General features: G+C 45.7%; 1 protein-coding gene and 1 long non-coding RNA gene across 8 annotated transcripts in view; one reads left to right on the top strand and one right to left on the bottom strand.

Annotated features, from left to right (window-relative positions):
• Nucleotides 1-35: 35 nt before the first annotated feature.
• Nucleotides 36-5,629, top strand: LOC106979947 (uncharacterized). 4 transcript variants are annotated; one of them, XR_008300549.1, is made up of 4 exons: nt 36-313; nt 909-1,080; nt 1,230-1,474; nt 2,620-5,629. It is a non-coding gene; the product is annotated as an uncharacterized LOC106979947 (long non-coding RNA). The 4 variants fall into 4 exon arrangements; XR_008300548.1 differs by having other exon boundaries at nt 831-1,080; XR_001430999.3 differs by lacking the exon at nt 36-313 and having other exon boundaries at nt 561-1,080.
• MEI1 (meiotic double-stranded break formation protein 1) overlaps nt 1,124-11,498 on the bottom strand; it is a 77,741-nt gene continuing 67,366 nt past the window's right edge. For all 4 annotated transcript variants that reach the window (XM_053226860.1, XM_053226859.1, XM_053226858.1 and 1 more), the window contains 5 exons: nt 4,436-4,517; nt 3,864-3,970; nt 2,430-2,561; nt 2,131-2,240; nt 1,124-1,316 (listed from right to left, as the gene is read on the bottom strand). In XM_053226860.1, the coding sequence (XP_053082835.1) occupies nt 1,271-1,316; nt 2,131-2,240; nt 2,430-2,561; nt 3,864-3,970; nt 4,436-4,517 (477 nt within the window). In that variant the 3' untranslated portion in view covers nt 1,124-1,270. The remainder of the gene's footprint in view (nt 1,317-2,130; nt 2,241-2,429; nt 2,562-3,863; nt 3,971-4,435; nt 4,518-11,498) is intronic.

The following is an 11,498-nucleotide window of genomic DNA, read 5'->3' as shown; positions in this document are numbered from 1 at the left end:
GAGCGCGGGCCGCGACAACCGCTCCGTTGACTTCACTTCCGGCCCCGCCCCGCCGGGCTCCCGCGCGGGTCCTCAGCGCGGTTAGTTGGGAGTCCGGTCCCGCCAAGCTTGTGCCGGGGCGCGATCGTTCGGCGTTCTGTCACGGTCAGATTGGAGGAAGTTAAGTCTGTGTGGGGTCTGTGCCTGACTTACAGGGCGCGTCAGCGGACTGAGGCCCTGACCCCTGCCGTCCGCGTGACCTTCCAGGCGCCCTGACCGAAACTTTTCATAAGCTGACAGTGTTTTTTAAATCATAGTTGGCAGGATCAGTTTGGTGGGTCGCGGACTAACAGTGTTTTGTTTTGTTTTGTTTTTTTAAGCCTGTAGGGGCACCTGGCTGGCTCAGTAGGGGAGGAGCATGGGACTTTTGATACCAGGGTTGTGAGTTCAAGCCCCTCTTTGGGTGTGGAGATTACTAAAATAAACAAACTTTATTAAAAAAAAGAAGAAGAAGAAAAAACCAACAGTGCAGTTCATTAGGGCAGAGTTCATACCAGTTTTGTGCAGGGTCCATACTGTCCACTTACGGCCACCCGGATTGGGGACGGCAGGCAAGAGGCACGGTGGGCTGAGCTGGGAACAGGAAGCAGGCGCAACGGTGGAGAGCAGACATTAAAAGAACCGCACACGTGGGGATAAAGACACAAGCTCTGGGAAGGGCCCACAGAAAGAAACAAGGGACCTCCTTTAGCCAGGGAAGGGCTGAGCTGGAACAGTTCCACCGAGCTAGCAAGGCAGAGAAGAATTTCACCTGCTCAGCGTCCTTGCCTCAAAATTGTACCTCTCTCCAGCTCCATGTGAGGTGAGGCTGCCTCTTGGAGCACTTGGATCACACCGGTACCAAACATGGACTTTCTCTGCACTTCTAGCCCCGTGGATGACCTGCGAGTGGCATTTTCTGGGTACAACTGAGGCATCCAGCTGGTGCTCCTTACATGTGAGCAGAACAAATCCCACCCACTGTCCCTGAGGAGGCCATCCATTCCTTACCGAAACAATCCACTATCCTACTGGCAGAGTTATCAGCTCCAGGGAGCCAAGGTAAACTGAGAGTGAAATGTTTTTTGGAGAGCCCACAGAGACATGTGAGTGTATCATTTTATTTCCTGATTCCACTTCAACAATAGAGTGAACGGCTACAATTGTCATCCATTTCTCCAACAATTCTGCCCTGACTTTTTCTTTTCCAGGTCACAGTTCTCTCCGTTTCTGGGCCTTCGAGTCATGAGGATCAGTCTCTGATGTGGGACAGGGATACAGCCACCCCTCCCAGGCAACTGGCAGCAAAACATGAGAGGAGAACAGCAGAAAGGTGGAGCCAACCGTGGGAGAACCACACTTCTAGAGCCCAAAAAGGGCAAAAACAGTCACACAAGAACAGAAGAGCTCTTAAGAATAGTGGGCTGGATTCTAAAACTGGGACCCAAACACCTGGGTAGGTAGTTGCTATTCAACAGGGAACATTCCATGCACAAGGGAAAGAGGAGAAAAGAGGAGAGAGAAAAAGGAGAAAGAAGAAAGCCAAGGAGGTAGCCAGTGGGGGTGGGGAGGAAGTACCACCAAACAACACACAGACTGAAGTGTCTCTGGAGCACCACAACCACCCCCAAAGGGCCTCTAGTTACTGCCCACAGCCCCAGGCTTTCTCGGGGACATGTCAGTCACACAGCACCCCCCATGTTGGGCTGAGGGAAGCACCCGTATCTGGGTTTGGGCAACTTTCTCCAAAGCTTTTGGGGAAGGACTAGCTCCTTCCTGAGTTTGGCGATACGGCTTTGGAGATAAACAGGGGTCAAATCCTGATGCTATTACTGTGTGATCCTGGGCATGTCATTTAACCTCTCTGGTCTAAGTTATAGCTATATTAACATCCCTGGCTTCTGTGGGGATTAGACACAATACATGTAATGTGCCTGGCCCTTGGTGGGAACTTAGAACAGAGTACGTCATTGTCGTTGCTATCACTATTAATTATTCTCACTGACCCACATGCTTTAAAGTACAGTGCACCCCTCTGAAGCATGATGCCACAGCCTCCCATAGCCTGGATGACCTTGCCCAGGCCAAGCTCCCAGATGCAGGAAAGGATACAGCATGTCCAGGGGCGGCTCGGCTGAGGAGGTGCTAGGGGAGAGGCCCTCCAAGGAGACGTGCAAGGTCTGGGCCGTGCTCTCATCAGCCAGGAGGCCCATGCTCTGGACCTGGAGCAAGAAGAGGGCAGGGGAGACAGGCCTTCTCAGTGCCTACTCCATCAGATCCTCTCTACCCTCCACCCTCTGTACTCCTGACCTCCCTCTAGCTGCTGTGGCCAGAGGGCTCATCCTCCACAAAGAAGATGGCGTGGAGGGTCTAGCCTTACAGAGGCTCCGTGGCATCCCCTTCCAACCCACCTGCAGGAAGAAGCCACGCAGAGCCTGGAGTGTGGTATTCGACAGGGTAGAGAGGTCAGCCAAAGCTGCGCCTTGCAGAACATGACCCACCTCCTCACGAGAAAGGACACTGCTGCTCTGGAACCGCACAAACTAGGCCAGGGAGAGAAGCCACAAACACACAGTGATTTGGTATCTCCTTCATTCACAGACATTTCCTGTGTCCCTGCTGTGATTGGCAGTGGGCTGGGGGCACAGATCTGAAGCCCACAGAACCCTGCCTTCAGGAGCTCAGAGTTGGTGGGTCCAGGAGAAGTGGAATAAATGAGGCAGAGTATGAAACCCTGAGAGAGTTGGTCCTGCTGACCTCTTCAGTACCCTTCCCCTCACCCCTTGGCCTTGTACCTCACGCTCATGGTCAAAATGGACTATGGTGGTTACCCAAACACACTGCCAGGTGCTCGTACCCCTGCTATTTTCACTTCACTACTTGGAATACTTTTCCTCCTCTTTGCCTAATAATCCTTCAAGCCTCAGCTAAAATGTTACCTTCCTGCTGAATGGTCTTTCATTTTATTAAAGAAATACAGGCATTAATTGAGTGCTTACTACACTCTTACTCACCTCTCCCTCCCAGCTCTGGCAGAAATAATTACAGTGGACCCTTACACCACACGAGAGTGAAATGCATGGGTCCACTTATACACAGATTATTTTCGATAAATACTGTACTGTACTTATGATTTTCTTAATAGCATTTTCTTTTTCTAGTTTATTCTAAGAATACAGTATTCAGTACATATAACATACAAAATATGTGTTTACTGACTGTTTATGTTATCAGTAAGGCTTCTAATCAACAGTGGGCTATTAGTAGGTAGTTTTGGGGGAGTCAAAAGTTATATTCGGATTTCCAACTGCTCAGGGACCAACATAACCCCCACATTATTCAAGGGTCAACTGTACTCTTCTCTGTGTTCCCACACCAACCACTGATTTATTCATTGATCCGCTTTACTATCATTCACAGGCTCACTGCTTTGTTGTTTATTCAGTGGGCACTTACCACAAGCTAGGTTCTTAGCATATCTTCTTCTCTGCCACTAATAACATCATGTTTTAACTATTAGTTTCCTGTCTATCTCCTTCTCAAGACTGACAGACCTTTAAAGGGCAGAGCATTTGGCTCAGTAACACCTTTGGTCCCTAGCATAGGATCTGGGTACGGCAGGTAGGCCCCAGCCAATGATTCATGATTCATATGCAAATAAATTAGGAGTATCTGGGTCTTTTGGGGTGAGAAGATGTGGGTGTTTAGAGGAATTCTGTGAGCAGGCTTCTTGTAGGGTGAAGACCCACCCAGCCCCTCTACCTTCTACCCCTCTACCTGGTCTCCTCAGGACCACCCAGCTCATCACATTCTTCAGACCACAAGACCATCCATTAAGTACTTACCAGGGTCATGAGCCTCAAGATCTCAGGTCTGAGGAAGGAACTCTCTCCAGCATCCAGGAGGGTGAACAGCAAAAACCGATTCCAGGGCTGGGAGACCACATGGAATGCTACAGGAAACACCAGTCACTCTAGGCTGTTACTGCTACTTTTCCATAGACCATGGAGCATTGCTGAAGAGGACTTTCTCGGATTGCTCAAACAGGGGTTGCCCAGCTAGAGGCAGGGCATTGGACAAACTGACCTGAACGCAGGAAGTTTCTTTCTTCCCTGGGCTTCTATCCACCTATGCTACCTGGCCCAGGGAAACCACATATCCCACTATTGTGGGAAGCAGGCATAGGAAGAGCTCTGCCATTTAAGAGCTTTTGACCTTGGTTGGGCAGGTTCCTTGATCTCTCTGAACTACAATGTCCTCATCTGTATAATGGGCATGGCAATGCCCTTGTAGTATTATGAAAAGAATTAAACAAAATGAGTGTGAGTCAAAGAACAGAGGTTGGAAGTCTGGGACAGGAGGGTGGCAGGGGCTGGCTGCCCCTATGAGAACATCAGAAAATAGGGAGGGTTTCTACCGATGTCTGGGCTCCGGGCATGCAGGTAATCAAGCAAGGCTTCCAGGCAGGCAACACAGGCATAGGACAACAGAGGGTCCTTCTGCAAACAAACAAACAAAACCCCACAGAAGTTAATGTCAGGTTTTGCTACCAATGAGTTTTGGTGTCAATCAAGAAAAAAAATCTGGTTTTCAGAATAATTTGGATTTCAGAATTTCAGATATGGGATTGTAGCCCTGTAGATAATCAAGGAATGTTCGTTGGTTTCATGTCTAACACACACACAGAGCAGAGCACAGTGCTTATACTGATGATTCACCTATGTTCTACCTACATTCAAGAGGCTGTTTCAGAAAAGGAGATAAGCCCTGGGCCCCATTAAGAGATTCATAGATTACAGACTCTGTAAGAACCTCACAGTTTATCTAAGCCAGTAAGTTTCAACCTTTTTTTAAAGCAGAACCTTCATCAAACAAAATTTTATGCTCTAATAAGCATGCCAAAATATCTCATTGTCATCAGTCATTAGGGAAATGCAAATGAAAACTACCACTACACACCCACCAACAGCTAAAATTAAAAAGACTGACGATACCATGTGGGTTAGAATGTAGAGCAACTAGAACTCTCATATAGTTCTGGTGGGAAAGTAAATGATGCAACCATTTTGGAAAACAATTTGATGGTTTCTTATAAAGTAAATATGTACTTACCATATGTGCTAGGCGGAATTTTAAGATGGTCCCATGACCTTTGCTCCCAGATGTTATTCCTGTGATTATGTTACATTATAGGGCAAAATGAGATTGTTGGGGCCTTGAAAAATCATTTTCTCTGGCTGGTGGCAGAAGAACCAGAGAGCCTGGAGATGTGAGAAGGACTCAGCACACATTGCTGCTTTGAAGATAGAGGGGCCCAGTGAGGAAGAATGTGGGCAAAGAGCTAGAAGAGGCCCCTGCAGAAGAAGTGGATTTCTTCCCAGATTCCCAAGATAAGCACCCAGTCTGGCCAACACCTTGATTTCAGCCTTGTGAGACTCTAAGCAAAGAACTTGCTCAAACCCACTCAGACTTCTGATATAGAAAACTGTGAGGTGATAAACGGTGTGGTGTTAAGCCATTAAGTTTGTGATAACTTGTTACACACATTAGAGAACAAATACCTCATTTGACCCAGCAATTCCAGTCCTATATAAGAGAAATAAAACTATATGTCCACACAAAGACTTGTACTTCCATATGAAGAACAACTGTATGCATAATAGTCAAAAATCTGGAAGTCCCAAATCAATAGGTTAATAGGTAAATAGCTGTGGTATGGCCATATAATGGATGACTACTCACCAGTAAAAAGAAATGAAGTACTGACACACACACCAATATGAATGAAGTTCAAAAGCATTAAGCTAAGTGACAGAAGCTAGACACACAAGACCACATATTGTATGATTTCACTTCTATGAATTCTAGAAATGGCAAAACTATAGTGACAGAAAGCTGATCAGTATGTACTGAGGGACAGGGATGAGAAGAGATTAACTACCAAGGGGCACCAGAGAATTTTCTAGGGTGATGGAAATGTTCTATATCATGATTGTGGTAGTGTTTATGAAACTATATTTTTGTCAAAACTCATTTAATTGTACACTTAAAATCAATGAATTTTATTGCATGTAAGTTATAAAAAATGATTTTTTTTAATGTAAAAACAAACAAAGCTATGCTGTTTTCATACTGTTCTTTCAAAGGCAGCAATGTGATGGTTAAGAACATAGGACAGACTTGGGTTTGCATCTTTGCTTAGTCACTTACCATCTATGTGACCCTGGCTAAAGTCACTTACTCTTGCTGAATGGGAATTTTAAAATTACCTGAGTTGCTGAGAGGGTTGAAGGAGAAATGGATACAGAGTTCTCAGCCAATGCTTGCCACAGAGTACACACTCAATAAAGGGTGAGAACATCCTCATGAAATGCATAACAGGAGAAATACGCCCTCCCTTTAAAAACCCCTGGGTTTTCTACACAGAACTCCTAAGTCCTGTAAGGAACACAGCTTGAAGTGTTTGAGCTATCCACTTACCTCATTTTACAGCTGAGAAAATGAGGCCCAGAGAGAAAATACTTGACCTGAGGACACCTGCATATATCAGTAGGTGGCAGATCTAGAACCAAACCCTGGGCCTTGTGCCCTTTCTCCTTCTCCAACCTAAACTTAACTCTTAACCAGTGGGCACTTCCAGCCTCTTCCCAGGCACACACATGAGCCAGCATGCCTTGGTTTCCCCACCTGGCAAAGAGCTATGGCCCCAGTGCCACTCTCTGACTCTGTCTCCATATTACCTGAGAAACCCAGCAAGCACCACCTGGATGAGGAGCTGGGACCACTGGGCATTAGGAATGCCAGGTACCACCACTGTGGTAACAATGGCCCCTGTTCACAAGATGCACTTCTTGGGACACTGAAAGAACATGGATTTTGTAAACAAAAGGACTTAGGTTTAAAATTTTTTTTTTAATGTTTATTTATTTTTGAGACAGAGAGAAACAGAGCATGAACGGGGGAGGGTCAGAGAGAGACAGACACAGAATCCAAAACAGGCTCCAGGCTCTGAGCTGTCAGCACAGAGCCCGACGCAGGGCTCGAACTCACGGACCACGAGATCATGACCTGAGCCGAAGTCGGCCGCTTAACCGAGCCACCCAGGAGCCCCGAAAAGGATTTAGGTTTAAATCCTGACCTAAAAGTGTGTGAACTTAGGCAGGTTACTTAACCTCTCTGGGATTCTGTTTCCTTGTCTATAAAACGGAGATGATAATTTCTACCTTACAGAGGAGTTGTGATGGATAAATAACATACGTCAGGGCACTTAGGTGGCTCAGTCAGTTAAGTGTCTGACTTCAGCTCATGTCGTGATATCATGGTTCTGAGTTCAAGCCCCACATTGGGCTCTGTGGTGACAGCTCAGAGCCTGGAGCCTGCTTTAGATTCTGTGTCTCCCTCTCTCTCTCTGCCCCTCCCCTGCTCACGCTCTCTCTCTCTGCCTCAAAAATAAATAAACATAAAAAATTTTTAAGTAAATAAATAATGTAGGTCAAGTGTTTGTGCGGAGTAGGCACTTGATAAATGTCTTCTCCCCTTCCTCCCCACCTCCTACTCTCCTAGAACCCTAACCTGACATATACCTCTGCTCTTGTAGGAACGATACCTGAGATCAAAGCCTCACATCTTGTAAAACTAACCAGCTCACTGATTTCCAATCTGGTAACAACATTCTACTCCAACCCTAATCACAAAGCCAAGTCTAAGCACAAGGATAATTGTTTCTTCCCTGCTCAGACACAGCCTTACCTCTCCCCAACTCTCCCCAGGGATGTAGCAATTGGACTGGAATCCAGGAGTTCTTGCTGGGTTTCTGCTTGGAGATCCCCAGCCACAAGACACTCTTATTCCTCCCAAGGTGGCCTGCTCTATTGTTAGTCCTGGCCACAAGAAAGGGACCCCTTCTGTCTTCCTGCAGCTCCACCTGCTGGCCAAGGTCTCCATCTCCAAAGAAACCCAAAACAAACGTACTGTACGTATTCTCTGGAGACAGAGATTTATAGTTCTGTGGCTCCTCTGAGAAGTAAAAAGGGAACTTTGCCCTGGCTTCTCCCTACTCCAATGCCATGCAAGTCCTCCAGTACACAGCCCTCCCCCCCACTGCTATTAACCTGCTCTCTTTGCCCCGCGTGACCCAGCATGGTGAACCCTGAACACCGCCTCCATCCTCACTACAACCAACGCTTTTCTGGGCTGTGCTCCATTCCTGGGGGAATGGAGGCTATTCTCATAGGCCCAAATTGCTTAATGCTGAAAGACTCCTTACATTTTGCAGATAGAGAAATCAAGGATCAGTAAGAGGAATTGACTTGCTAAACTCCTTCAGAGTTAGGAGCGGGGCAGGGACTATGATGCAGATCTCTATGATTCTGGCCAGTGCACCTTCCACAGCACTGCACTGAGCTACCTCGGCTCAGACAGCTGAAGACTGCACACTCTGCCCAGCACTCAATCGTTGGTGCTGATGTTGCATGGCTGCTTTGGACCAGAGACGTCAGAGGACTAGCACCCAGTGCCCTAGCTTAGGTCTTACTGTCATTTTTTCCCTCTTGATACTGCTTTTTTTTTTTTTTTTAATAACAGCTTTAATGAGATATAATTCATAAACCACAAAATTAATCTTTTTAAAGGTACAGATCAGGGTACCAAGGTGGCTCAGTCTGTTAAGCATCCAACTTTGGATCATGATTTTGCGGTTTGTGGGTTCAAGACCCATGTCAGGCTCTGTGCTGACAGCTCAGAGCCTGCAGCCTGCTTTGGATTCTGTGTCTTCCTCTTTGGATTCTGTGTCTTCCTCTTTCTCTGCACCTCCTCTGCTTGCTCACAAACCGTGAGATCAGGACCTGAGCAAGGACCAAGAGTCACACACTTAACTGAGCCACTCAGGCGTCCTTAGATCAGTAGTTTCTAGTATATTCACAGAGTTGTACAGCTATTTAATTCCAGAATATTTTCATCATCCCAAAAAGAAACCCCATACTCATTAATAGTTGCTCCCCATTCCCTGATCCCCAACCCCAGTCCTAGGCAACCACTAATCTACTTTCTGTCTCTATGGATTTGCCTATTCTGGACATTTCATCCAAATGAAATTATGTAATATGTGGTCTTTTACATCTGGCTTCTTTCACTGAGCATGTTTTCAAGGTTCACCTGCATTGTAGCATGTGAGTGCTTCATTACTTTTTATGGCCATATAGTATTCAATTGTACGTGTATACAATTTGTTGATCCATTCATCAGCTGGTGAACATTGGGGTTGTTTGTACTTGGGACTATTATGAATAGTACTGCTATGAACATGTGTGTTTAAGTTTTTGTGTAGACACACACTTTCAATCTCCTTGGGCATATACCTGGGAATAGCACTGCTGGGCATACAGAAATTCTATGTTTAGCTTTTTGAAGTACTTCCAGGCTGTTTTCCAAAGTAGCTGCACCATTTTGCATTCCCACCCCAATAATGCATGAGGACTCCACTTACTCCACATTCTTGCCAACATTTGATATAATCTGTTGTTTTCATTTTAGCTATCTCAGTGGGTGTGACACGGGCCTCGGTGTCATTTACTTGGGTAACTGTAACAATCTCTTGCTCAACAGTCCACTTGCCTTCAGGCTTTCTCCTCCCACCCCTCTTTCCTACTGTGGTTGCCAGTGACCTTTCAAAAACTCAGTCTGATAGAAGCCCTTCATGGCTCCCCACAGCACCTCTTGGCCTGGCACGTAAGGTACTGACTAGTCTGGCCCCTGCCCAGCTGCTCAGTGTCATCTTCTACTTCTTGCCGCCCCTCAACCTCTCCCTCCCCCATGCACTTCCATATTATGCACTTTTGCTCATGCTGTCCTCCCTGCCTGGAATGCCCTTCCCTCTACCTCTGCCTAGACACTGTTCTAGGCTGAATTCAAATGTCACCTTTTCTGTGAGGCCTTCTCTGACTGCAACCCCCACAAGCAGCGAAAGTTTTTGCCTAAAAGAAATTCATAGTTTTACAGAAGAAGACAGAAATTCAGACCACTGACCATATAATAAAATATGATAAATACAATCCTCATTACAGGACTGAATAAACCACTCTGGGAGCTCAGGAGAGAGAGAGAGACCTCCTCTATTCTTGGATTGCTGTGGGATTAATATTTGCTGAATGTATGAATGACTGAACAAATAAAGAACCATTTTTAAATGACAAAACTATGGAAGGTCTGAAGAAGGCTTATCTCCAGCCCTGAGGGAAGGACACAGAAACAAAATGACTCTTCCATATACTTCCTTGGATTAAGGGCAGTGACAGAAAGGTCACTATGGCCGAAGGCAGGAGGCCAGGGAATTTCTCAGGAGTGTGTCAGTGAGAGAAAGGAGAAAGGGGCTCCTTGGCCCTGTTCATCAGGCAGTAACAGGGACAGTGACTGTGAGGCTGAGCGGCTCCTCACCACACTTTCCTACAACCAGCACAGGCCCAGTAGCCTCTCATGAAGAATTCATGAGTTATTTCAGTTGGTTCCCCTTCCCAGGGACTGCTGAGGACAGTCCAAAACTTCCAGAGAGACAAATACTATATTATTGTACTTAAATGAGCTACCTAGAAGAATCAAATAGTTGAATAGAGACAGAAAGTAGAATGGTGACTGTCAAGGGCTGGGGAGAGGGGACAATGGAGAATTACTGTTTATTATGGACAGAGTTTTAGTTCGACAAGATAGATGAAAAAGTTTTGCAGATGGAAGGTGGTAGTGTTTGTACAACAATGTAAATGTACTCACTGCCACAGAATTGTAACTTAAAAATGATTAATTTTGTGATGTTAATTTTACCATGATTTAAAAAACAAAACAAAACCAAAAAAAAAACCACCAGAGGCACAGGAGAGTGTCGCAGCCCTGGGCCCTGGGCAGGGAAAGTGAATGGTGATGGTGCTAAAGGAAGTCACTGATCCCTTAGTGGTTAAGCCACTAGTTTAAGGAAGGTTTCCATCACTCAAGGCCTGGTTCAAATGTAACCTCTTCTGTAGAGATTTTCTTGATTCAAATAATAGGTCATTTTGGCATTAATTGTAATTGTGCTTCCTACAACCTGAGTACTTAATGTCATATTCATTTCTGTGTCCTCATTCATTCATTCATTCAACAAACACTGGATGCCAATTTAGTGCCAGGTTTCATGCTGGATATAGAGTATAAGGGAATAATTTTTTTCCCTATGTTCTGAATGTTAAAATAGGAACTTCAGCCCTTTCAGAAACATTGAAGAGAAAGCATTTGCCCTTCCTCCCACATTTAACTGGCTCCTCCTCACCCAAAGACAGATTAATCTAATAGGTAAGATACTAGCTTAACATGTACTATGCCATCAAGACAGGATCAAGGTATTAAAGGTCATGCTCTCATGAACTTAAACTCTTAAGGTCTTGGCCAGCTGGCTAAGTGTCCACAATGCAAACATAATTTCCCTGCATATAGGCTCCTGGTCTGGCCTGGGGGAA

Source organism: Acinonyx jubatus, chromosome B4 (genome assembly GCF_027475565.1).
Source record: "Acinonyx jubatus isolate Ajub_Pintada_27869175 chromosome B4, VMU_Ajub_asm_v1.0, whole genome shotgun sequence".
Taxonomy (NCBI): Eukaryota; Metazoa; Chordata; class Mammalia; order Carnivora; family Felidae; genus Acinonyx; species Acinonyx jubatus.
The sequence above is the reverse complement of the archived record's forward strand: the minus strand, read 5'-3'. Positions and strand labels throughout refer to the sequence as shown.